Genomic DNA, 27,537 nt, shown 5'->3' on the forward strand with positions numbered 1-27,537 from the left:
CCTTTACATGACCATTCCGCACCTCCGATTAGCACGGTTGGCTATGTACGGTGCAAAAGAAGTTCAACATCCATACATATTAGCAATGGAATCCCAATGAACATGGAATGTTGGGCCAACGTTTACTAACCAACATAAAAAAATATATAATGCGTATTCTATCATAGGATGCCAATGTGCAATGCATGAAAAGCAGGAAACAAAAACAGAACCAAGGCAACCGACCAAACTAAAGAGGGACGGCCAGTTTAAAGAGATGGGTTTTCAAAGCATATTTAAATATATCCACCGACTCTGATTGCCTGATTTCAAGTGGCAAGACGTTCCATAGCTTAGGTGCCACACTAACCAAAGCCCGATTGCCAGAATAGCACAACCTAAACCTGGGAGTGCTGAGCAGTTGGAGATCAAAATATCTTAAGGACCTTGATGGAATATATAAATGTATTAGTTCCTGCAAGTAATGTGGGGTGAGCCCTTTTAAAGCCTTATCGGTTAACAGCAGTAACTTAAAATCCACTCGGAATTTGACCGGTAGCCAATGAAGAGATAAGAGGACTGGTGTAATGTGCTCGTGTAATCGTGTGCGTGGTGCAAGCACTCGAGCAGCTGCATTCTGAACAAGCTGGAGTCGGCCCAGTGCTTTGCTCGGTATCCCAGCCAGGAAGGCGTTGCAGTAGTCGAGTCTGGACGACACAAAAGCATGGACCAGTCTCTCCAAGTCAGCAGGTGACAAAAAGCGATGCATTCTGTCAATATTTATTCGGTAGAAAAATGCATTTTAACCACCTTAGATATATGTGCCTCAAAGGATAATGACTAGTTAAACTGAACACCAAGGTTTCTGACCTCCCGTGTGGGAGTGGCATCGTGACCATTAATCAACAAACGAGGCGAACCAATTTTTGAAAGATGCCGAGGGGAGCCGATGGATATGGCTTCAGTATTGTCGGCATGCAGTAGCAAAACGTTTTGGCGCAACCATGAATTCACGATTGTTAGTGATGCAGATAGCGCAGAAGATACTGTTGCATAGTCTGAGATTCCATTGCGAACCCAGTAAACATGGGCAAACAACGTTGGCCCATGTTTACTGAGGATGGTACCTAAATGTAAATCGCCCTCACGCTGTCATTCCAAAAATATATATTAAGCGATTTGTTTACCTTCATCCAGAAATTGTTTGCCTGGTAGGATGGGGATGGTTTAGTTTTATTTATATGTTTTTAGAGAGATGTTTGCCTTTCCTGTACTTTGCACTCCTATAGTCCCCCCCCCCACCATTGTTTGTTGCTGTAACGTTCTGACCCCGTGCCCCTCCTGGACATGTGTGGGGAAAAAAGAGCATCATAGCTCCATACCTGTCAACCCCTCATCACCCCGTGCCCTAATAAATCTCAACGTTCATCCGACAAAGTCCCATCACAAGGAGAGAAACACAAACAAATAAACACATTGTTTGTGTGTGTGCCCGTATTGAAACGGCTGTACGCCGTATGGACCTGCAAACTCAATTTCCCTGTACAAGAATGGGGGGATTAAACCGTGCGGGTTGACAGATATTGTAGCTCATCGGATTTCACCTCCGGGGATATAAATAAAATATTCAAAATCTACTACCACGCCACAGCGCTCGGCTATTCATACTCTTTGGTTCTTTCGGTAAAGTCACGTAGGTATAAAATTGAATAAATTAAATCACGACGTTTCGATTGCAACACAAGCAATCATCATCAGGTGGGGAAACCACAGCAATCACGAAAACTTCAAATCGAGATTCGCTCGGCTATTGCTAGAATTCCGAGAACGGTGGGTGACGACGCGGTGACGTCTTCGCCTGCGTGATGACGCCGTCCCTCCCGGCGCGTGCGCGCTGACGTAACCAAATCGCGGCTTGTCAAGTTTTGTTGTGGGAACTGCAACATTTTTTTTGTTTACGCATTCAAGCACTCGCACACGAACCAAAACACCCGGCAGAGTTCCCAAACTCTCATTCTCCCGGGAATTTCTCGGCGCCCCGGGCTTTTCTCAAAGGCGCGGAAACCAAATGACACCGGCCGTTCCGCCAGCCGCGGCCCCGCGTTCGGCAGCCGGCTCCCTCCTAGGCCTTTAGCCGAGGGCCTCGCCCGCCGCCTCGACCTCGCCTGGATTCCCCGCGGGAACTGGGTGATCCCGGCTCGGTCGAGACCCTCGGGTCCGCAAGGTGCGGGATAGGCATGGCGTGAGGCGGGGGTGAAGGTGTGGCAAAGGCGGACGAAGCGAGGCGATGGCTACTGCCTCCTCTTCTGCTGCTGTCTCCGCAGCAGAGGCGGAGCGAGGAGCCGCGGACGGTCTGGACCCCAGGATCAAGGTGCTCGATTGGGGAAAGGGTGGTTCTCACACACACACACATGTGTGTTTGTTTGTATATGCCTAGGTAGACTCGGCTTAAAACGAGTACCTGGTGCGGTGTCAGAACTCAGCCGGCTGTGGTGGTGGGGCACACCCCTCCGTGTGCCGTGCCGGCCTTCAATGGTGCACTTGCTCATACAGTCTGTTAAGTGTATAGAGGGGAGGTGGAGGATCTTTGCGTGTAAGTTTCTGGCATATACTCTCTGGTTCTATTCGGCAAAGTCACGTAGGTAAAAAATAAAACGGCAAAAATCACGACGTTTCGGCCGGGACGACAGAGCTTCAATTGAAGAGCTTCAATTGAAGCTCTGTCGTCCCGACAGTTCTGTGCCTTCACCTGAAGAAGGCTACTTGTTTTTGTGGCCGAAACGTCGTGATTTTTGTTGTTTAATTTTTTACCTACGTGACTTTACCGAATAGAACCAAAGAGTATGGATCCTTGCAGTCACGAAAGCTTCAAATCTAGAATTTCTGGCATATATCTATATCCCGATGTGTTGAGACGTGTTCTTAGTGAAGTGTTCTTCACTAATTGTCAGATGTGGGCCACTTTCATCGATTAGACATCGCGGTGTGAGGTCCGCCACAAATGTGAAACCATTGGGGGTTTGACAGCATGATCGGGATTTTTCACTTTTGTATATTTTCGGGGGGGGGGGGGGCACTTGAGGGCCTCGAACTAAAAGGCCACCAGGGGTCGCCAGTGACCAGCGGGCCTTGCAGTGAAGCACGCAGAGATGCAACGATTTCCATGAATTGAGAGACCAGCACCGATGAAATGTCTACAAAACAGTCGCATGAAGAATATACTGGGTGTGCGCCAAGTGTAATGCCGCTTTGTCTTTAATTATGAACTTTTCATTGGCCTACAAGTCTTAATTTTGCGAATGGCATTCTTTTCCAGCAGCTTAGTTTACATTAATGACTCCATGTATATAGCGCTTTTCATCAAGGATCTCAAAGCGCTGTACAGGACACAGCAGCAGACGCAGACACTTGGCATAAAAATAATGTTGCTGAGATTTGTCATCCGTCATGGGGCGAAATAGATGAAAATCTGAGGTTAGCCCTGACTGGGATGTACGTTGGATGGAGGCAGCATAGTACCCCTGAACGGGTCCTGTGGTCTCTCATGTCCTCAGGCTTGCGTAAGGCTTGGCGTTATCTTGTTGTAGAATGACTTCTGCCATCTGCAAGTCTGGACGTGTTCACCAATTACGGATTTTAAAAAATCGTCTTCAGCGTAACAATTTTTTTTCAACTTATATATTGCGTAAGCAATAAAAAGTGTTTGAAAGAAATGAGGCATTCATTTGAGGTATCCCTGGCGGTAACGCGTTCACCGCATGTTGCAGAGGTTCACGTTTCGAGTTCAGCGGCCACCCTGGTTAATACTTGTGGGTGTCTTAACCATAAAATAATAACTAATATTTTTATAAAACTTGATGAAATGTACTAGTAATGGCAGAACTCCACGACTCCAGGAAGTGGCCGCGAAGCTTGCCATAACGTAAGGGACCGTGGTGATTTAAAGCCAACGTTAGCTGAGCGTGGACAATTAGACCCAAGCCGAAACATAACATATAAAAAATAATGTTTAAAAATAAAAAAAATAATGATAGAATATAGTATTGTCATCAGTATGGCATAAGTATACCAAGTTTGCAGTCGATACCACATTTGGAAGTGGGTTAAAATTGAGTTACAAGATTTGAGGATACAACAACATACTTCACGCTGTCCGCTTTACGGTGGAGGCTTAAGATCCCGCGACGTCTTTTGCAAAAGTAGGCCTTTGTATATCAGCGTCATGGTCCAAATTAAAACGACTACCAGCAAATTACTCAATTGGAATATCATTTTGCGACTGCGAAAAACTTTGCATGATCCTCCTGAAAAGAAGTCTTGAGAATCGGTGATGCTTTCCTGGATAAACAAACATAATCATAATGAATTACATACTATACAGTACAAGTTATTTCAAGTATACATTTAAAAAGCCTAAATCCCATTCAGACGGGACATTTATTTGGCTAGAGAGACCTGAAAATACAGGTTTGATGGTCTGTAAGAGAGGGGAGTCCAGTGAGGCAATGTCTTTTTCATTGGAGACCTGGGAAAGACATGGCTTGATCAGGTATGGAAGATAATAAAGTAATACGTGGTAGTATGCTTCGTGCAATTTATACATTAGGTACCAAGAATAAAAAAGTATGTACAGTATATTAAACAAATAACTTCAGTTAAAAGATTAAATCAATTGAGAGACATTCAGCAGCTTAGAGGCTAATCCCTATGTCTGAGCACTGAACCAGCACAGCTGAAAGATCCTGAGTTCAAATCCGGACAGCTTTTTGCGTATAATAACACCCCTGTTCTCGATTGGAGTGAGTTGATGGGCTCAGCCTGGTCAGTAGTAGTTAAATAAACAAAAACACCATTTTACATTTGGTTTTGTACCTGGATTTTCTAATGGAATGAGCTTTGAGAAATAATTATTGAACAGATTGTCATTGGGTGAACCACTCTTCCATACAACTAAAGTATCATGCCTTAACGGTTGAGATAGACCCCTGAATCATATCACATAAGGCCTACAACGATTTATTCCCCCCCTACTCAAGCATGGGGCAATGGTCATCTGAATGTTGGCAGTCCTCAACCAGCAGTGAAAATTGTGTACATTGTTATGGTGTGGGCATGTCTCTGCATAGGACATCTGTGTCACTTGAGGATGATTAGCCACTGTGATGAGTGAGTAGTAAGGGAGTTTGAGATACGAATGTAATTTCCACTGTACCCCGAATAATATAGTGCATACTCTTTGGTTCTTTCGGAAAAGTCACGTAAGTAGAAAAAAAAATCACGACGTTTCGATCACAACACAAGCAATCGTCATCAGGTAGAAAGATACAGCAGTAGAACTGCTGAACAAGAAAGGGCTGCTGCAACAAGAGGTTATATAGAGGTTTGAGGCGGGGTCAGAGATGAAAAGGAGTTCAAGTTTCAAGTTTTCAAGTTTAATTTATTAGGTATAGCCCTGTGAGCCATGCGGCTCTTAAGTCGGGTGCAACCGCAACAAACAATATTTGAACACAGAACATCTTAAAGCGACAACGCGTAACAGAAACATCCCGGAATAAACCAGCAAATATTCCACACACAAAAAAATACGTATTAAAACGCTGTGTGCAAAAATCAATGTGGTGCAAGCCAACAACAACAACCATGAGACAATTTAGATTCAGCATATGTTTTCGAATCACCAAAATAAAGCTATAAAAACAATGCAACAACAGTAATCATAGGAACTGTGATTTTAAATTTAGCAATAAACGATATACATAACACGCACAGCAGTTGATTTCTTCACTTGCTTTAACGCAGCTGCTGTGCGTGCGTACGAAGACGGTGCTCGTGTTGCGACTACGGGGCTCATTTTACGTTGTGCTCGTTTACATTAACATGCCAATCCTCCTTTGGCGCAGCTGTTGTGCGTGCGTACGGCGACGGGACTCCTTTGCATCTCTGACCCCGCCTACTTACCCTTGGGTGACACCCACCTCACACCTCTATATAACCTCGTGTTGCAACAGCCCTTTCTTGTTCAGCAGTTCTACTGCTGTATCTTTCTACCTGATGACGATTGCTTGTGTTGCGATCGAAACGCCGTGATTTATTATTTATTTTCTCGACCTACGTGACTTTGCCGAAATAACCAAAGAGTATGGATTCCTGTAGTCACGAAAACTTCAAATCAATATAGTGCAGTTGGAACGCTGGTAGGGAAATAAAATAAACTTGAAATATGTAAAATATTTAATTGCGCGGTCCCGTCACACTGCATTCTATGCTGAAATGCACAGTGTACAGTCCTGGTCCGTCGTTGACAACGACCCTGAAAGACTGAACACTTCCCTCGTGTGCATGTGCAAACAAGGGACAGGATGTGAACCAAAGGGAGGAGAGACAATGGTTCGAAAACAGACGCAGTGGGAGGCTGAGGAAGAACAGCAAGAGGATTGTGTGTGCTATGGTTGCATATGGTTACTCATCGCTTGTACACTACATGAGCAGTCCATTGCACGGACAGTATTAGCAATTATGTATATATTACTCTATTTTTTTCGAATCCCACTCAGGGGTCAACTTGGTCCATGCTTCCTCTGATGTCGATAAAATAAGTATCATTTTCTGGGCGGTCAGTAATGTTTATCACCGGGAGAGACGGGTCCCTGCCTTGGGAATTGAAAACTCATTTCTTTAGAACTCCTTTTTATGCTAAGTTTGTTCTCCCCCCCCCCCCACACCTCCGATGAGCACGGTTAGCCACATATGGTGCAAAAGAAATTCACGTTATAACTGGCATGGGGCTGCCAATAGAGATGAGCACCATCTGAGCACCATCCAATTTCTTGTTTGAGCAGGGAAAACAGACTTTGGTTTGATACAAAACTGGGCTCAAGGAACAGAACAGAAGGACTCTTGATTATAAAGACTGCGGGGGCGGGGACTGGGCCCTCACTTTCATTCATGCCGCTTCCCCACCCCACAACACAGTTTCCACTCAAACGTGTGTCTTTCACCCTCGCTCAGAAAGCCAAGGAGGATATCAATTGGGGGCCCAGTGGCAGACAAGTGCCCATGGGGCAAATACTTTTACAGATTCGCACAAGAGGGGACCCAAAAGCCACACTGTTAATCACTGCCTTTCTCTCTCTCTCTTTCTCACACACCTTTTCCAGGAGGAACTGGAGAAATTAAACCAAGCAAGTGAAGAAATCAATGAGCTGGAAGTGAAACTCACAGTAAGTCAACGTCGTCTGCGTTCAATTCTCAGTCCTGTCCAACATAGTGATGGTTGAAATCTGAATCGGTCCTGGTCGCAACCGTTCACAAATCTGTACTAACCTATGTGGTGTGAGCCCTGGGGAGCCCTTCATCTAGAAAATGATTGACAACAGGTAGCAAATTATTACATAATTTTAGATGCATGCTTCCAGCATGTCTCCCCACAGACGTGTAGAGGCAAGCACAATGCTCACTTGGTCCAAGAGTTTAACCGGTTTAACCGTTTTCAGTATTCTGATTACCGAGTTCGCTTGTTTTGCATTAGGGACTGGTATTTGTACTACACCGTTTATGAGCTGAGAAACCTTTAAGATTGAAAGCGTGTGTTTGCTCAAACGAGCATGCCGCAGTGCCAATTTTATTTGGCGGCCGTGAGCCAGTGGGGGAAATAGCACATAACCATGGTGGGGACCAGGCTGTCCACATGACAAGCACTGTTGGCTGTGTACAAAGTGTTACTCATTTAATTAATTATAGGGGGTGATGGGCTAAGTTGAACTCACGCGGGGTTGTGAATTCACAAAGTTCCCAAGGTGAGATGATCGTTTAGGCATAATGCCACCTGGTCAATAAAATTACCATTGCAGTACAGTGAGCAGTGTCTGTTGGTCGTAAATGCAGCAGTTACTGAACCCAATTAAAATGATTCAGCCAAGTTACAGCAGTGAGGTGAGCAATATTGAGCAAGCAAAGATTTAATTATCTGGACCCCTTGGCACTTGGCGGACACCCAAATGATGCTGTTATATTACGTAATTTTCAGCATCATGTGTGTAAGTTTGCGTGTTTGTTTCCCTACATGTGTGTGTGTGCTATAGAGTGAGTTCCACTGCACGTGTGTGTGTATTTATTTACATGTGATTGGGTAACTTTATGCTTGAGTATATATGTGCACGTGCGAGAATGTGTACTCACCCATGTGTGTATGCGTGTCTGTTTAAATCTTGACTTAAAGCTTTCGTGACTGCGGGAATTAATATTCTTGGGTATTTCGGGAATGTTACGTCGATAGGTTCAAAGAAAATAACAAAAAAGAACCAAAAACTAGGACGTTTCGATCGCAACACAAGCGGTCGTCTTCAGGAAAAGGAACGTCGTAGTTTTTTGTTTTGTTATTTTTGTTTTTACCTATGTACGTGATTCTATGGGTCTTTTGGTAAAGCTGCGTACTCTGGTTTCTCTTCAGTAAAATAAAACAAAATAAAACAATTAAATCATATTTTATCTATGTGACTTTACCGAATAAAACCAAAGAGTATGAATCCTTGCAGTCACGAAAGCTTCAAATCTAGAATTAAAGCCACGTAGATAGAAAAATAATACAAATATCACGACGTTTCGATCACAACACAAGCAATCGTCCTCACCTGAAGACGATTGCTTGTGTTAAGTGATCGAAACGTCGTGATATTCTTTTATATATACGTGGCTTTACCGAAAGACCCATAGAATATGTATTCCTGCAGTCACGAAAGCTTTAAGTCAAGATCTATCTAGTGGCTTTACCGAAAGACCCAAGAATACGTGTCTGTTTACTTAGGTGTTTGTCTGTGTGTATGGGGAGGGGGGGATGCGTGTGTCCAGACCTGCATGCGTGTGTTGACGTGTGTGCTCGGTGCTCCTTTGTTTTCACAGCTCGGCATGCCAGTGTGTACGTTTAAACGTGTGCCCGTGTTCGCCCCCAGGCGACCAGAGCTGAGTACTGCAGGGTCCTGTCTGAATCGGCAAAGAAGCTAAATGTGTGCGCAACGAAGTTGGGCAGCTGTGTGGAGCGGGCACGGCCTTATTATGAAGCCAGACGGCAAGCCAAAGAGGTCAGTATTTTGTCTGCAGGTGTGGATGTAAAGGCGTCTGTGTGTGTGTTTGTTTATTTGAACTGGTCCTCCCCTCGGTCGACTGAGCCTCAAAATAGTTCCTGGTACGGTTTGTAAACATTGGCACTCAGGAGACAAATGCGGACGGGCGTGGTGTTGGCCACCCACACCCCTCGTGTGCCTTGCCAGCCTTCATAGGTGCTCGCTAACAGCACTTGCCTCAACAGTCTATTAAGGCTGTACGAGGGATTTTTGTCTTTGTTCGTTAAGCCCTCAAAGTGCACCTGGCTTGGCACAGGTGCAGTGGTGACGTCACCGTCACTTAGTGGCGAATGGCGGGTATTGGTATTGTTAAAGCTCCGAGACGTGCCTGGTTTGGCTGAGACAGTCCCGGTTTCAGAAAAGTTGTCCCTGTGTCTGAAAGCATTTGTCATAATTGGGACATCGTCCCACTTTACGATTGTCTGGCCTCATGCTCGACTCATGATGCGGGCAAAGGTTGAAGCTTTCTGGGTAGTGGGTGGGGTTGGCAAAGGAGTGAGCTTAGCAATGTAAAAGTTGGTGGGGCTGAAGGAAAGAGGGGCTGCCATCTCACCATGTGCCCTCCACTACAATCACAATGACTGGACTTGGATTTCTGGATATTCTTGGCCTCTCTTCGATACATTCAGCCTTAAATGTGTAGTGGGTTGAATAACTAGAAGAGAGCTTCTCTGAGACAACACAGTTTTTATTTAACAATTAACACAGAGAGGTAACGGCCCCTCGCACCCGATACACTATGGAGGTTACGCTCCAGACTACCACGCCTCTCACTGGCTAATCTACACGTCCTCCTTGAGTGAAGCTTGAATCTTCACTGGTAAACAAGCTTAGAGCCGACCCTTGCCAGAGGTACGGCTCTGCCCTTAGGGCTCTTCAGTCTTCAGGAGGCTTCTTGTCTTGGACGACGACTGCCGGGACCGTTCAGAGGTCCGGCTTTTATAGAGAGCCGTGGCTCGCTCCGCCCCGGCCACGCCTTCCTTCTCGAACCTTCGAGAAGGATCTGGGGATGATGTCATCCCCCAGCCCCCCCTCCTGGGGTCTGGGGTCAGCTCCTTTTTGCATACTGTTACATAGGGTAACCGTTGGGCGCTGGCCCATAGACTCTCAGCATTGGGGCTCAGCCCCTCTGTTGTCCCCTATTGGCCTGTGGCCGGTATTGCCTGCAACTGCATGGGGAACGGCGCATCTTGGCCCCATAACACCGTTACATATGCATAGGAGATATGGTGTGTCAATGTCAGTGCTGTGAAGCTAAAGGTTTTCGGGTATAGAGTCCTGCTTACCTTAAAAGGCATTAGGTCCTTTAAGTTTAAACTGGAGATCTTAGTTTGTATCCAGACATTGTCGCCACATAGTGCCGATTGGCAGCTGTTTTTGTTGTCTATGGATGTGTGTTTTGGTGGTTTTGGGTTAACAGAGTTGACCGCGTGGATTTGATAACCTACCCTAGTTGTAGATATTATTTTGACCATTAATAAAGATAATGGGGGCTTCGGCAGTTTACGTGGAAAGAATGATAGCCAGTGGTCAAGGCTAATGACAGAGTGGCAGCCAAAGGACCAAAGATGCCCGAGAATATGTCCACCACAGAGATGGAGCAATGAAATGGGCTCATGAGCAAGTACAAGGTGGATTGTTTCATCGCAAGACTGAACAATTTTTTGGGAAGGCCTTGTTCCAGCAGTGGATTGATCATGGCTAATGATGAGTGTTTTGTATAGTATATATGTTTCTTTGTGTATTATTGTATGTGCAAACATGTTTAATGTGTGCGTGTCCACATGTATGCTTGTGTGTGTGCACGTACCTGTGTGTGTGCACGTATGTGTCTGTTCGTGTGTGTGCACGTGTGTGTGTGCATGTATGTGTACGAATATACCTGTGTGTTTGCACGTGTGTGTGTGTGCGCACGTGTGTATGCGCATGTACGTGTGTGTGCACGTATGTGTGTGTGCGTATATGTGAGCGTGTTTCAGGCCCAGGCGGAGGCACAGCGCGCTGCACTGCGGTACGAGCGTGCCGTCAGCATGCACGCCGCCGCCAGGGAGATGGTGTGCGTGGCCGAGCAGGGCCTGGCCTGCAGGGGCGGCACCCTCGATCCAGCCTGGCAAGAGATGCTCAATCATGCCACCATAAAGGTATCGTTATATACGTGTGTGTGTGGAGGGAGCGGTATCGTAGCGGTTAAGACACTGCGCCACAAACCTGGCGACCCGAGTTCGATGGCCAATGCGAGTGAAGATTATCTGAACCGGTCCTGGGCCTCTCCTTGGTTGACTGGGCCTCAACTGAGTACCTGGTGTGTGATGTGTAAAGATCAATACTCGGGAGACAATTGCAGCATGTGTGTATACACACACACACACAAACCATTATCTCTAAGACTGTCCTTGTAATGGGAGTTGGGCGATTTCATGAGCAGGGTTCGTCCAAAACTAGGGTAGTGGGACTGCTAATTTAGTACAACTAACCAAGGGATATGAAGCTTTAAATAGGCCTGTTGCAGAGACAAACAATAGTAGTGGAGTCTCCTGCCAGCCATCAACCACCACTATGGCATGCTGCGTGATCTAGCAGAGGGGAAAAAAGTGCCAGTGCACAGTGGCATTAACCACATTGCTTTGTGATGATGACTTTTCGACGTTGACCTTTGCACGGCACCTGCCCCTGTAGTCTATGCTATACATCTCTAAACACAGAACCTACGTCTTTGATCATTGTCGCCCCCGCACGTGCGCTGCAGGTGAATGATGCAGAGGCCGACCGCCTGCACAGTGAGAGGGAACACCAAAGCCGGGCGCTCCGCTCCCAGAATGCCGAGCGGCACCTGCAGCAGCTGGCATCGTCGCTGCGCCGCGTGGTGATGAAGTCGCGCCCGTACTTCACTCTCAAGGCCACGCTGGGAGCTCAGCTCGAGGTCTTGAATGCACTAAATTCCCCCTCCCTCGCGATCCTCGTGCGTTCACTGTCACGCTAGCGGCTAGAAGATTGCGGCTTGAACGTTTTGGAATAGGACATGGGAGGAAAGCGTCGATTGCGATGGGTGGGATGCTTTAGAAAAGCAACGAGTAAAGAAGCCTGTGGCCTTTTAAGGACACGTGCATTCACAGGACGCTAGGAACCTTAATGAAAGGATATGGTAAGCAACTTGATACTTGAACATTGGCCATAAAGTATTGTGGGTGTAATCAAGGAGAGGAGGTTGAGGTGGAGGAGGCACCAGTGCAGCGTAAAGGAAGGACATGTAAGCAAGACATGCACAGGATTGGCAGCCGGAGGTCGGCAACCATGCACAATACCTAAAGCCAGGTAGTGATGATGATGATGAGACGGTAAGAGTGATCTTGGATGTTAGGTGTTGATTGAAACATTAGCATATCTGGCCAAAGTTAAGGAAGCGATAGCAGGGAGTGATGGCATCAACAATTAATTGCTTGTCGGGATTGGATTCAACTTGTTATAGTCCTAAGGTTAGTACAATAATGTGAGTAAGATTTTATGGGATGCAATAGAGGTTGACCCATAGAAAGACTTGGCCCCACCATAGGAATGTGGACTTTCCACTGCCACTGGACAAGATCACTCTCCTTCACATTCAGTATCATTGCAAAAAACAAGTTTTCAATCAAATTGAATACACAGTATAGGATGATTTGTGTGTGGTCAATGGGCACAGATCATAAGATCACTCCACTTGAAACCCAGCTAAGGTGCAGGTGGCTGCCGAGAGTCAAGCTCAGCGTCTCAGTTGTGCCGGCTCAGGGTTCTGTCACTGCCAATGTGCATTTGACGAGAGGGATATAGTCCCAGTCCTTGAATTCTTTATCTCAGAGGTGCTGCCTCATGCCTCTCGCAGGGCCATGAGTAATAAGTCTTTCCGAAACAGTCACCCTGAGCCTACTGAACCACCCATCCACATTGTGTACAGTGCAGTTCGCATCTGTGTTAAACGATCCACCCTGTTGTACATTGCAGGAGAACAAATCCAACGTGACGTCGCTCGAAAAGAAGGCCCGCGATGCCAAAGCTCGCTATGCAGCCGCCCTGCGGAGCCTCGAGAAGATCAGTGAGGAGATGCACAAAGAACGGCAGCTTCGGCCCCAGCAGCAGCGGAAGCAGCCGTCGCCGCAGCCCGGCCAGCTGCCGACCAAGCAACAGGAACCCGATCAAGAGAACCAGCAAATCAAACAACAACACAGGCATCAAGAGCTGCCAAATGACCTTCAAATTCACAGAGGAGAGTGTGCACCACAGACGCAGAGCCGGCAGCAAACGCAGTCATGGCAATCCAGCAATAAGGAAGCAGGAAGTCCTGGCGATGGAACTGCATCCCCGGAGTGGGATTCCCATGATCCCCTGGGTGTGGCTCCGCTCTCCGCCGTTCCCACCATCAAGCTGAGCCGCGCGGAGACCGGCGCCACCTCGGAGTCCGGTTCGGATGAGGATCTCATCGAGGCGGTGCAAGTGAGCGTGCCGACACTCACCTGCGTTCCAGAGCTCGATGCCGTGGGCGAATTTTACTTGCCGGAAGATGAGGTGGAGGAAGAGGAGGCGGAGGAGGAGGAGAAGAACGTTGTGCAGTGGGATGGTCTGCCACCACGGCAGGGCAGGAAGCACCCAGAGCGAAGTGTACGCGATGTCTTGGGGGCGGAGGGCCAGGCCATGCCCCCGCGATTCCGGGACGGATCGGAAGGTGGCACGACCCGCTCCCTAGCGGCGCTCAACGCCCTCCGCTCCGACGCTGACCTGGAATTCGCGCTGAGCTTCCATGCCGCGGAATCGGAGCTGGCGCTGCCACCGGACGCATGGCCCGAGCCGGACGGCGACTCGTTGTCGCTGGGAAGCCTGCGAAGCTTCGCATCCGACCTGCAGAAGTGCGACTCGGTGGATCACCTGGCCGGGCTGGCCGACACCCTGAGTCTGTGTGGGAGCGACGGAGCAGCCGGGCCGAGGGCAGGAAGTGAGGGGCGAAGAGGGACAGCGACGGCGGTGTCGACGGAGGCAGAGGCACAGGCGGCCGCGGCCGCAGGGGGCTCGGCGCTCTGGGTGCGAGGGAGCAGTAAGCAGCACCAGCGCAGCATCAGCATGTGACTACGGTGGTCGGTGTCTCGAGCAGTACAGGCAATTGACCCTGGAGTGTGAGCGTGTGAGTCAGTAAGGGGGGTTACCTATCAAGACAACAAGTGTATCCGTGTTCAAATGAGTGTGGCGTGCCACTCCTTCTCCATTGGCTCTTCATTGCTGATTGTGGAAATGCTGCATTCCTTTGTCAGCCCAGTCTCTGCATAAGGTGACCGCTGATGACTTCCCACACACAAGTGCTCAGCTAATTGGCCCAGGAGCCATGGTAAGGGCAGTGTGCTCAGTTGGCCCTGGGCAGCTAGAATTTGAACTTTGCAACATTTTGATTGATAAATTGAATGCTCTGGAAGAAGCACAACCAGGCTGGATATGTAGAGAGATTATTATTGAATAAAAATACCAAATTACTGAGCAATGCGGCAGTGCTTATCTCCTTCATTGGTGCGCCTGAGTAGGGGTGGAAACTTTACTTTTTTTGCCGCAGGATTTAATCTCGAGCTTTCCACAAAGTGCCCACCCACCTCAAGCAACCCTGATAGGATGAAGGACTTTCTAAAAGAGAAAAGTATCTAGGCCTTGAACTGGCTGCCTGTCTGCCCCTCTTGAAATTTAAGCTCGAGTGGAAGAAGGGGAGAAGGAGGGTAGAGGGAGGAGTCAGCAGTGGCGATGACTTGGGGAGGGGCGGGAGGGCGTTCCAGACAGTGCAGCACTAATCATCTGCCCGCTCGTTTGAGCACTGGGACACTTGTATTGAACGCATGTGGGACGACGGCCTGAGTTGCAAAATCAAAATGTGTGTGTGTGTCTACGTGAAAACGAGCCCTTTTTGAGTTGTCCTCTGCTTTACTTAACGCTGACCCCCTATATCACGTGCACTCCACTAACACTACTGATAAGCATTTAATGCTCTGTGCGCAACCAACATTGTAACGCTATTCGTATCGCCTGCTTGACGGCTAAGAACGAATGGCAAGTCGTACGATTTAAATAACGGGTCACTGCTGTCATCCATCAAGTATCGGGTGTCTGAAAGAGTTATTATTTGGATTTTTGCTGGTGTGCAATGCCACTTCTAGGCGTCTGGGGGTATGTGGGTTATATGTCTGTGTCCGCGTATGCATGAAAACTTATTGTACAGCACTGGAATTTGATATGAAGCAAGCTTGGCAGCTTGAATGTTTAAATATAACTTATTTTTTGTAAGCTATTTTTTTATATTATATCAAACGTATAGTGAACGATTATTTAGGCTTAATTTAATAACCTACTAAGTGGCGTTTTGTTATGCATTTCACATATTCAACTTGGCACCTGTGAATATTCGAAAATCTTATCGAGTTGACTGAGATGGCGCGGAATACTCAGTGGTTGTTGTACAGCCACTGAGGTGGCACTACTGAAATCCAGAATTTTAACTCGGGTTCGAGAGTCTCACCTGTGAATTAAATGGGCATTCTCAATTCTAGAGAGGTGATGAGGCTCAATCTGATCAATAAATACTGCAGAAAAATCTAACTCAATAAATGCGGTCTATGGTCAATTCAGCCGAGCTCTGATTAAAATCTGTGAAGGTATGGGACTGACTGCTACGTGGCAAAGCACTCTTTGCACCATAGTGTAAAGGAGGAGAAATCTAGCTTTGAGTGGCAGAGGGCTGATTGAAGTGGTTCAGTTCTATCTCTCCGAGGGCTGTTCTGTGACGTGATCTTCTGCCGGCTATTTGAATTTCAGAAGAAAGCTTATTTTGCCTCGTGCCATTACTGTGATACGTAGTCATAAAAAAAGACATTGTTTCGTAAGTGGAGCGAGTTGTACATAGGACATGATCAGTCTTAACTGAAGGTACACTCTACTATGCGTTTCACATTACAGCCATCGCCACCCGTGTTGAGAGTGAACTTTGCCTGGACACATTGCCTTAACCAGAGTGTATGGCGCTGTGTGTGTACGTTGCTTGGTCTCTCGTGTGGGTATGAACAACACCAGCGTTACTAGAGCCAACTGATATTGAGTAGCAGAAAATGTATAGCATAACTTTAACTGATGCTGCCCCCCCTCCCCCGCGTAATGACCAGCACACTGGACTTGCAATCCAGAGGTTACCTATTCGATCTCGCACAGCTGTTAAACAGAGGGCAGGTTTCTTAAACCACCCCCCCCCCCCCCCGGCTCTGTCCACCCAGCAGTATAAATTGGTACACCACATTTGATCGTTAGGTCACGTGTGGTGGGTAAAGCTTGGGTATTCCCACCTCTTCCAAGACGTCTGGTCAGTGTGGAAGAGTAGGATAAAAAAAAATACCATATAGGGGGACTTTAGAGCTGCCCTTAGAGGAGTCGCTTCTACCAGCAGTGGTGTGAGCAAGATATTGCAACATAAAAATGTAATTGAATACTCAAAATCAAAATAGGTTTTTAAAGGTCAAAGTGTCTCTGCTCAAACTAACGTGACGTGACACTCGTCTCTGTCGTATGTATGTTGAATTTTATTTTGCACCGTATGTAGCCAAGCGTGATATTGGTGGCCCTCGGCCAGCAATGGAAATCCGACATTGTTAGCCTGCCACAAATTGGTACACAAGCATTGTTAGCCTGCCACAAATTGATACACACAGACAGACGATGGGCTGAGTTGAACTGCTCTCTGACCGTTGAAATTAAAACCTTCCAACAGCTCTAGACAAGGTGGTGCCTGGGTTTGTTACTAAAATAGCTGCGATTAACACAAGGGTGGTTTAAATATATATTTATTTTTTACTTGCGTTGAATGTAGTTTATTGTGAGTTCAAATAGCTGTGCGCACTTTTACATGATAGGTAATACGTGGTTTGTGCTTTATGTTTTGGACAGAAAAATGTAGAAAGTTTAACTTAAATATAATTGTATTTTTTACGTGGCTGTCAAAACCTGGCATGACCGAACTACTGATTCATTAATCTTAGGCACTGTGCACTCTTTGGTAATCATGCATTGCTGTAATCAGATTCATTTTGCTCAGCTTGTACTGATTACTTATGAAGATGACTCTCAGTTACAAATAATTGAAAGGTAGTTAAAAGTAATTGGGTTAATAAAATCCATAAATGACGATAAAGCCCCGCCATCGTAACAGGACTAAGCTGGAAAACTACGAGTTTCAAATATCACACGCACAGACACGTGTTACTCAGCGCACGTGTACTCGGTACACGAGTGCGTTAAGCAAAAAAACAATCGGAATTTCCTGCAGTAATACATTGCGGTCCTCTTATCCTCGGTCAAAATAAATGCGAGTACACGTGACCGGGCTGACTTAATTTATCCATTATTATCTTTGTTACGCGCGCACAAATTGAGCCTGAAACTATGTATATAATGTATGTTGAACTTCTTTTGCACCGTGCTTAGCCAACGGTGCTAATCGGAATGTGTGAGAGTACATCCCGTGGTCACATTTAACCGTGGGAGGTGGAGACGTACATGGTTTCCACGGGCAGACTTCGCAGCAGTGAGCATTTGTGACGACTGTACCGATGAGTCCGAAAATGACGGAACAGGTCGACAATGCAAGGACGGCAGCGGTCGACTGCACACAGAATCCACCACAGGCTGAAATGTAATTAGAGTGCTGTTAGGTTGACATTAAGGACAACGTATTTGAATTAAACAAGTTTATTATTATAAAATATCAAAGTATGGACGCTGTGTTTATTTGAAAATGCTAAATATTGGATTATTGTTACATTGCTTTTAAAACATGGAGCAATCAGTTGACAGACTGATTATATTGCTTAAGCCCCAATCCCGCACCTCTTAATTCTGACCAATATACATCCGGTTAATATATACACTGCGGAAATCAAAACACATTGTACAACGTAAATCAATCACTGTCGCTGCAACTAATAATATAAAATGTGTGTGTGGGGCTATGGCGACAAATGAATACTAACGGACTACGTAATCAACCGTGATGCTTATGCACTGTCAGCAAGGTAGCGCCTTCTCAAGTGACAGCATTAAACATTTATAGAGAGGGCATTGACGCGGCAGTCAAAAGCTATGTCGTGTGTGACCATAGTGCTCAACGCCAGCGCACACTTTTTAAAGGCCCCCCCCCCTCGCACACCATACAGGTGTTCTTCTTTAGGCGTAGTCACTCCCAGTGACTTCGTGTATGCCCCGTAGCACAGGTGGTGCCGTATAGCCGGTGGTCTTTTAAAAAGCAGATAAAAATGGAACCGTTACGTTTGTGAACATCACTAAATTTAACGTCAGTCTTTTGCTGCTCTTAGCAATTGTTGCATGGTGGCTGCCATGATATGTGGCCGGGTCCCTGCATTGATTTAATCACTCTTGATTTATGCTACTGTTGGATGTACACGTACAGTCATTTGTCAGTCCACTGCTGGATGAAGGCCTCCCCACACTTCAAGCTGTAAGGGGGGGGGCATTATATATAACTTTACGTCTACTACCACCACGCTGGGCCATGTATGTTGACGGAAATGGGGAGCATAGACGAGGGAACATAGACGTGCAGTACAACATTGCATTCTGTTGCGCCACGGTCTACTGACCACCATGTAGCACAGCTCCGCATCCACCAATGACAGCCTGGCAAGCGTGGGTGGTTGTCTATCCGAGTATTATCTTTGATCAAATCCTGCTTAGCTTCTGAGATGTGACAATTGGGCGCATTTTCGTCACATGCTGTTAGGGTCGATGGACCTACCGGCATTGCACCACGTCGAATGGGCAGGCATTCAGCCACACTAACGACTTTGAGCCTGTGCATCGTTTGGTTGAAAGTTTGTTTCGAGTCGTGCTAAGCCTGGAACTTTAAATGTGTAAATTGTTCGCATTTCTTTGCACCGATGTTGGACGAGTGTCCGCAAACACTTAATGTTCAAAATAAGACTACTGAAGTTGGTGTCTGCTACTGGGCTATGGCGATCAAGTGTGACTGCACGTGCGCTTGATGTACAATGACATGCGTGTACGTGTGTATGATCATACGTAAAGTGAATGTATGCAAACGTGTTGTGCATCTACGTGTAGTGAGTTTACCCGAAATGTATGACAAAGTACATCATGCGTATGCACAATAGAACAATAAAGAATGTTGTTGCATTTTTTATTCGTGAATTTTGTTCCATTCATTTCAATACACAGCGTCACGCAATTTACAGTATACTTATTGATGAGAGGATCAGCCCGTGTTCAACTGCAGGCAACCGCAAAGGTATCTAGAGTTATTTGCACAGTTTCTACCAATTGCGTCCCCCATATCAACCCACGTAGGTAAGTAGAATTTCACTATACCCACTATATGCAGTGCATCTATTTTAAGTCTTATGTACTTGACGGGGTGGAGCTGTAGGCCAGTGGTTAGCGGCGCTGGCTTTTGAACCGAGCAACCAGAATGTTTTATGCCCGGCTATGGGTATCAGAATATGTATTTGTACTGGAGGAATCCGATGAGCGACATAGATGTCCAGTATCATCGACCTGGATAACCCCCTTTGCCAACCTGCACTGACCAATCCGGTGAAGTATGGTGAAAGAGCCCCACGAATGTTACAGTTTGGAGAAGCCGTTGTCCTGCAGTGGATCTACACGGAGCTGTTAATTTATTTTCCGAATATATTCTTGGTGCTCGTTTTCTTTGGCACTAAGCCAGTGTGGTGATAATTCCATATGTCTGTGTCGGGAATTCAGCCAATACGATTTGACAACCATGTCAAACATTCAAAGGTTGCAACTTATTATCTTGTCACCCTGGATAAAATGTGGCAAGAAGACACCCACATTGTATTGGCGTGACACCCAGAGGTCAGCATTCAAGGGGATGATGACTGCTGTGGCGAGATGTTGACTAACTCGCCTGGTATACAGGAGGTCGTGGGTTCGATTCCGACCCTGGCGCCTGCTGTATATTTGGAGTTTGCGTGTTCGCTCTCCCTATGGCCGTGTGGACCTTTCTCCGGTTTCTTTCTCCATTTAGAATCAACATCAGGCGTTTATAGTATTTGGCCACTACTATCAATGTGCACGTGATAAGCAATTTCGTTGGAGCTATCATTTGTGGCCAGGTCGCTTATGAAAAATGAGCTACTTAGCTCGGTAGGCCTTACCTGGTAAACATCAAATATAGTTTGGTTTAGAGTAGACCTTGTCGCTGGGGGACCAATGACCAGGATGACTTCTCAACGCGAGATCCTTTTTCCTCCCTGAAGGGTGGCAGGAATTGTGGCGCAACATCGCCACACACGAGGAGCTCGCTACCGACTTTGTATGTAGTGACATAGAATCGGTCACGTCGCAGCATAGCGCTGGCTGCTGGCGGGGAAGGGGATCTGCAGCTTACAGCAGCCCTGACAGACAGCAGGCCACGTGATAGACCAGAGAGGGATCTAGGGGAAGGGTTACGAAAGGGGCACACCGAGAACCCGCTGGAAGGTTCCAGAAGGGATGTGGCTGGGGGCGGAGCCAAGCCACGCTGAGAGTAAAAGAGGGGCCCCGGGAGGGGACCTCAGGGCTGTCGTTTGGAGTGGGGGGATCCCCGTGGTGCTGCTGCTGCTGGAGTCTTCACCGTCGTCTCCGTCTTCACCATCTCGGTGTCGCCAGTCAGGCAGTCTACCAGCTGTCCTGACTGGGAACCGGAGTTCAAATAGTGACGAGTTATAAAGTGTTAACTGCCAGGCTGTATTAATAAACAGAGTGCCTCCTACTCTTAGTGTCTCCAAGGCAGTCACTAAACATGCAAGAACTCTCGGGGGTTCAACTCCTATTTAAGACAGAGTGGTCAGCCCTAAATCATTGCAGAACAGCGCACGGCAGATGCGGTCACCTCCATCGATGACGGAAAATGAAGAACAGTCCGCAGTGTGACTGCTGCGATCCAAAGAGTCAGAAGATGGACGACGTGATCCAGCGCTGCCCCCCGCACCGCCGATTCACAGAGCTTTCTCACATGATCCCACACTGCCCCCCACACCGATTCGCAGAGCATGGAACACGAGATTGAGCACTGCCGCCTGCATCGCCGAATTGGCGGGCAATTTCACCGACACCCACCAAGCTTCCACAGAGGCAACTGGATGGCTAAATCAACTCCATATCCACAACAGATAACCTTTGTGTTGTGGATGTGGAAGAAGAGGACACGTTTCGCCTCCGCTAAATCCTCCGTGACCTTCAGCCATCCCGAGTCACTCCCGCCGGCCCCGCAGCGAGAGCGCGGCCGGTGCGTCGTTATGTTTTGTTGTCGGCGAGCGGTTGGTAAAATACAACGCCACTGAATAACGAATGCGTCGGTAAAATATTCACGAGCTCCGAGTCGGAATTCAACACTCGGCAGCGGGGCAGCGTGACGCGAGCGGCGCGTATCCACTTTCGTTGCATGCGACGTCAGCTCCTTTTGTGCGAGGCTGGGTTGCGACGCTGCGCTTCCATTTGGGATATGTGACCTGGGAGACAGGAACATGTTTGGCCGCGGCTGTGCCAAAGTCGCAACGTTTGGGTGGAGACCTGGGACCGCTCTACCAAGAGGCAGTGCTGCGGGTATGTGGACACGCGGTGGCGGTGGCGGTGGCCGGGGCTTTCGATTGTGTTCGGCGAACGGTGGCAATCGAGAGGGCTGGTGTGCCGTGCCGCAATAAGCGATGACCGTGCCATGTGGCAGTGGTTCTCAACCCTCGTTTTGGCTACTGTTACACCTTGGTTGAATTTAGTTTCAACCGAGAATGCCCCCTTCTTCTGAGCCAAACATGGTTTTGAGAAAGAAAGAAATGTATGAATTAATGAACATCAATATTTTAACCGATTCGTCCATTTTGTGAGGTATATCCTAACTCATATTCTTGGTTCTTTCGGTAAAGTCACGTAGAAGGGAAACAATAAAATAATACAAATATAAAGCAATCAAATTCTCACGACGTTTCGACTGCAACACAAGCAATCATCATCAGGTGTGAAAACCACAGCAGTGACGATTGCTTGTGTTGCAGTCGAAACGTCGTGAGAATTTTATTGTTTTATATTTTTATTATGTTATTGTTTCCCTTCTACGTGACTTTACCGAAAGAACCAAGAATATGAATCCCTGCAGTCACGAAAGCTTTAAATCAAAATATATCCTAACTCGCTCGTAACTGCAAGCGAATAAAAGCAAATCAATAAACACTCTTCTTGCGTAATGTAATTTGTTCGCGCTCGCTGCTTACTCTTGGAAACTCCGTTGTTTACGATCAATGAGTTTAGAAAGGTCTTTTTTATCGTCTTAAGTTACCATATGTGATTTAAATGTTATCGTAGTTATTTTAAATTGGCAGATTCATACGTGATTTTTCACCAATGACTCTCACGTATGATGTAATTTCACGCAATTTATCAATCACCTTACGTACCCCGTTGGGACATTGCCACGTGCCCCCAGGGGGTCCGCGTACCCCCCCCCCCCCCAGTTGAGAACCACCGCAACGTATGGGACTGAACCAGCCTGCCGACCGAGTCGCCCTTTGAAGATGAGATGGACAGCTCAATGGGCTTTTTTCGGCTACTAAGCCAGAGCGGTGAACTCGTGAGACACCGAGAAGTATAAACAAGACCAGGTGGTTTCCTTATTAAAATATGTTTCTCTGGAAAACATTGCTCGGAGGGTAAGTTGGTTGCCTTATATTGTGTTTGGTGATTAGAGCCTGCCATTTACAGTTTATTTGTTAAATTAAATAGTCACTCGCACTGATGTGTAAAATGTTGTGTTACGTAACAAAGCGTGTTTTTGTTAGGATATGCGGAATTCAAACAATTACTGCATTGTATATACTTGTGCGTGGAAGTGGTGAATGTGCTATCCAAGCCATTCCAAATAATGGCGGAGGGGGGGGGGGGGTTATTGAATGAGACGAGGATTCTACATCGCATGAGGCACGGATTCTGTGTTGGACGAGTACGGGATTCATTGCCGACTCGAGTTTGGGTCCCGGACAGATCTTGGAGGGATTGTAGGCTACTGCAGGGCTGAATTGCGGGCAGCAGCCACCGGTGTAACACAAACAATTGTTGCATTAGACTCGCCACGGTGGCGAGATGTTAGCTTCCTCGCCTGGCCTGCAGGAGGCCGTGGGTTCGATCCCGAATCTGACGCCTGCTGTATATTTGGATGTTTGCGGTGTCTCTCTCTCCGTGGTCGCGTGGATGTTTTTTTTTTGTCCGGGTCCTCCGGTTTTCCCCCTCCACATTTAGAAACATGCGTTTAGAGCATTTGCCTGCCATAAATGTCCACATGATAAGCCATTTGGTTGGAGCTATAAGTTGTGGCCAGGTCACTTCTGAAAAAGAGCCATGTCGCTCAGTGGGCCTCACCGAGTACAATAAAATAGCTGTGGGTTTTAGTTTACTCCTGCATGTGTCCCCACATCGATACTGCCAACTTTCACCAACCCGTACTGGTCAGCGTTGTGAAAGTGTGGTCAAATAACATCCACGACCTGCACAGCCGGGGTCGGTGTACATTTGCAATGACACTTGTCCCTCCAGCATGCAAAGCTAACCGGGTGAATAATGTTTGTGGTAATGTTTACAGTCAGGAGCAGGGGGCACGTGCTGCTATTAATGAAGACATGAGGCCGCATGGAGCCACTGCCCAGTTTGGCCTCCACAGCCACGCCACTCACAAGGCAGAGGTGAAGAAGGGAGACAGCGATGGGGTTTCAGGCACCTGCCCACACTCTGTCTGGAAGGTGTCGATTCGAAAGTTGACACAAAACATTTCTTGACCAAGTCTAATAAAAATCGGTTCTCCCTCGCGATGCTGCACTAAGGGGCCGTCCGTAAATGACGTCACGCACCTGAGGGGGGGGGGTCAGACATTTGTGACGATGTGTGACGAGGGGGGGGGAGAGGTTGAGAAATGTGACGTCACATTAAAATGCGCAACTTTAAATAAATATGGACAACACGTTCTACTTAATTAAATATACTTTGTACTAAATGTTTCCTCCTTCAACATCAGAGTGCAGCGCCACATTAAATACGCACTGCAATGACAATAGTTTAAAGCGATTTGAAGCATGTTTTATCTTTTTTGGGGGGGAGGGGCAGAGCTTTATGACGTCATATTTGAGGGGGGGGGTCGGACTTTTTGTGACGCCGTGTGACGAAGGGGGGGGGTCAAAAATCGTCCAAAATCGCGTGACGTCATTTATGGTTGGTCCCTTACACAGACGTATAGACTCCCACACATACTCATTGGACTCACTCACACGGAGGCCCACATACTCTGACAGATACTCACAGACTTACAGAGACCCAAAGACTGGTCATGCATAGCACATGACCAGTATCACGTGATCTATATTTGCTGATGAGCATGGTGATAGTGATGACGGCTGTGATTACGATGTTCACGTGGCGTCGAAGGAGCGTAGGCGAGTAGTAACATTGTGGGTGTCTCGGTGTCTGTGCGTGTAAGTCTATGGGTCTCCGTAAGAGTCTGTTAGTCTCCGTGTGTATGGGTCTATGGGTCTCTGTAAGAGTCTGTTGGTCTACATGTTAGTGAGTCTGTGGGTCTCTGTAAGAGTCTGTTGGTCTCCGTGTGTATGGGTCTATGGGTCTCTGTAATAGTCTGTTGGTCTCCATGTGAGTGAGTCTATGGATCTCTGTAAGGGTCTGATGGTCTCCGTGTGTGTGAGTCTATGGGTCTCTGTAAGAGTCTGTTGGTCTCCATGTGTGTGAGTCTATGGGCCACTGTAAGAGTCTGTTGGTCTCCATGTGTGTGAGTCTATGAGTCTCTGTAATAGTCTGTTGGTCTCCATGTGAGTGAGTCTATGGGTCTCTGTAAGGGTCTGATGGTCTCCATGTGTGTGAGTCTATGGGTCTCTGTAATAGTCTGTTGGTCTCCATGTGTGTGAGTCTCTGGGTCTCTGTAAGAGTCTGTTGGTCTCCATGTGAGTGAGTATATGGGTCACTGTAAGAGTCTGTTGGTCTCCGTGTGTGTGAGTCGCGTGGGTATCTGTAAGAGTCTGTTGGTCTCCATGTGTGTGGGTCTCTGTAAGAGTCTGTTTGTCTCCATGTGTGTGAGTCTATGGGTATCTGTAAGAGTATGTTGGTCTCCATGTGTGTGAGTCGCGTGGGTATCTGTAAGAGTCTGTTGGTCTCCATGTGTGTGAGTCTATGGGTATCTGTAAGAGTATGTTGGTCTCCATGTGTGTGGGTCTCTGTAAGAGTCTGTTGGTCTCCATGTGTGTGAGTCTATGGGTCTCTATAAGAGTCTGTTGGTCTCCATGTGTGAGTCTATGAGTCTCTGTAAGAGTCTGTTGGTCTCCGTGTATGTGAGTCTGTGAGTCTCTGTAGGAGTCTGTTTGTCTCCATGTGTGTAAGTCTGTGAGTCTCTGTAAGAGTCTGTTGGTCTCCGTGTGTGTGAGTCTATGAGTCTCTGTAAGAGTCTGTTGGTCTCCGTGTGTGTGAGTCTTTGGGAATCTGTAAGAGTCTGTTGGTGTCCATGTGTGTGGGTCTCTGTAAGAGTCTGTTGATCTCCGTGTGTGTGAGTCTCTGGGTATCTGTAAGAGTCTGTTGGTCTCCATGTGAGTGAGTCGCGTGGGTATCTGTAAGAGTCTGTTGGTCTCCATGTGTGAGTCTATGAGTCTATGTAAGAGTCTGTTGGTCTCCGTGTGTGTGAGTCTGTGAGTCTCTGTAAGAGTCTGTTGGTATCCATGTGTGTGAGTCTGTGAGTCTCTGTAAGAGTCTGTTGGTCTCCATGTGTGTGAGTCTGTGAGTCTCTGTAAGAGTCTGTTGGTCTCCATGTGTGTGAGTCTCTGTAAGAGTATGTTGGTCTCCATGTGAGTGAGTCTGTGAGTCTCTGTAAGAGTCTGTTGGTCTCCGTGTGTGTGAGTCTGTGAGTCTCTGTAAGAGTCTGTTTGTCTCCATGTGTGTAAGTCTGTGAGTCTCTGTAAGAGTCTGTTGGTCTCCGTGTGAGTGAGTCTCTGTAAGAGTCTGTTGGTCTCCATGTGAGTGAATCTATGGGTCTCTGTAAGAGTCTGTTGGTCTCCATGTGTGTAAGTCTGTGAGTATCCGTAAGAGTCTGTTGGTCTCCGTGTGTGTGGGTCTCTGTAAGAGTCTGTTGGTCTCCGTGTGAGTGAGTCTCTGTAAGAGTCTGTTGGTCTCCATGTGAGTGAATCTATGGGTCTCTGTAAGAGTCTGTTGGTCTCCATGTGTGTAAGTCTGTGAGTATCAGTAAGAGTCTGTTGGTCTCCGTGTGTGTGAATCTTTGGGAATCTGTAAGAGTCTGTTGGTCTCCGTGTGTGTGGGTCTCTGTAAGAGTCTGTTGGTCTCCGTGTGTGTGAGTCTTTGGGTCTCTGTAAGAGTCTGTTGATCTCCGTGTGTGTGAGTCGTGAGTCTGTGAGTCTCTGTAGGAGTCTGTTGGTCTCCATGTGAGTGAGTCGCGTGGGTATCTGAAGGAGTCTGTTGGTCTCCATGTGTGTGAGTCTATGGGTATCTGTAAGACTCTCTTAGTCTCCATGTGAGTGAGTCTCTGGGTCTCTGTAAGACTCTCTTGGTCTCCATGTGTGAGTCTATGAGTCTATGTAAGAGTCTGTTGGTCTCCGTGTGTGTGAGTCTGTGAGTCTCTGTAAGAGTCTGTTGGTCTCCATGTGTGTGAGTCTGTGAGTCTCTGTAAGGGTCTGTTGGTCTCCATGTGTGTGAGTCTGTGAGTCTCTGTAAGAGTCTGTTGGTCTCCGTGTGTGTGAGTCTGTGAGTCTCTGTAAGAGTCTGTTTGTCTCCATGTGTGTAAGTCTGTGAGTCTCTGTAAGAGTCTGTTGGTCTCCGTGTGAGTGAGTCTCTGTAAGAGTCTGTTGGTCTCCATGTGAGTGAATCTATGGGTCTCTGTAAGAGTCTGTTGGTCTCCATGTGTGTAAGTCTGTGGGTATCCGTAAGAGTCTGTTGGTCTCCGTGTGTGTGGGTCTCTGTAAGAGTCTGTTGGTCTCCGTGTGAGTGAGTCTCTGTAAGAGTCTGTTGGTCTCCATGTGAGTGAATCTATGGGTCTCTGTAAGAGTCTGTTGGTCTCCATGTGTGTAAGTCTGTGAGTATTTGTAAGAGTCTGTTGGTCTCCGTGTGTGTGAGTCTTTGGAAATCTGTAAGAGTCTGTAAGAGTCTGTTGGTCTCCGTGTGTGTGAGTCTTTGGGTCTCTGTAAGAGTATGTTGATCTCCGTGTGTGTGAGTCGTGAGTCTGTGAGTCTCTGTAGGAGTCTGTTGGTCTCCATGTGAGTGAGTCGCGTGGGTATCTGAAGGAGTCTGTTGGTCTCCATGTGTGTGAGTCTATGGGTATCTGTAAGACTCTCTTGGTCTCCATGTGAGTGAGTCTCTGGGTCTCTGT

The 27,537-nt window shown here is 47.2% G+C and overlaps 1 protein-coding gene across 1 annotated transcript; it reads left to right on the forward strand.

Moving 5' to 3' along the window:
• The first annotated feature begins 1,819 nt into the window (after positions 1–1,819).
• LOC116938987 (uncharacterized) lies at positions 1,820–19,300 on the forward strand. Its single transcript, XM_032946792.2, has 6 exons — positions 1,820–2,350; positions 7,137–7,199; positions 8,928–9,056; positions 11,078–11,239; positions 11,845–12,018; positions 13,077–19,300. Exons 1-6 carry the CDS (start codon positions 2,267–2,269, stop codon positions 14,190–14,192), a joined length of 1,728 nt encoding a protein of 575 aa, XP_032802683.2. The 5' UTR covers positions 1,820–2,266; the 3' UTR covers positions 14,193–19,300.
• Positions 19,301–27,537: the final 8,237 nt, after the last annotated feature.

The sequence above is a fragment of the Petromyzon marinus genome, chromosome 5, assembly GCF_048934315.1.
Source record: "Petromyzon marinus isolate PM22_M1 ecotype Great Lakes invasive population chromosome 5, UKy_Petmar_22M1.pri1.0, whole genome shotgun sequence".
NCBI lineage: Eukaryota > Metazoa > Chordata > Hyperoartia > Petromyzontiformes > Petromyzontidae > Petromyzon > Petromyzon marinus.

Coding starts and splice junctions, on each gene's coding strand:
- LOC116938987 (XM_032946792.2), top strand. CDS start 2,267: ATGGCTACTGCCTCCTCTTCTGCTGCTGTCTCCGCAGCAGAGGCGGAG. Junction 9,057..11,077: donor CCAGACGGCAAGCCAAAGAG/GTCAGTATTTTG, acceptor AGCGTGTTTCAG/GCCCAGGCGGAGGCACAGCG. Junction 12,019..13,076: donor CGCTGGGAGCTCAGCTCGAG/GTCTTGAATGCA, acceptor TGTACATTGCAG/GAGAACAAATCCAACGTGAC.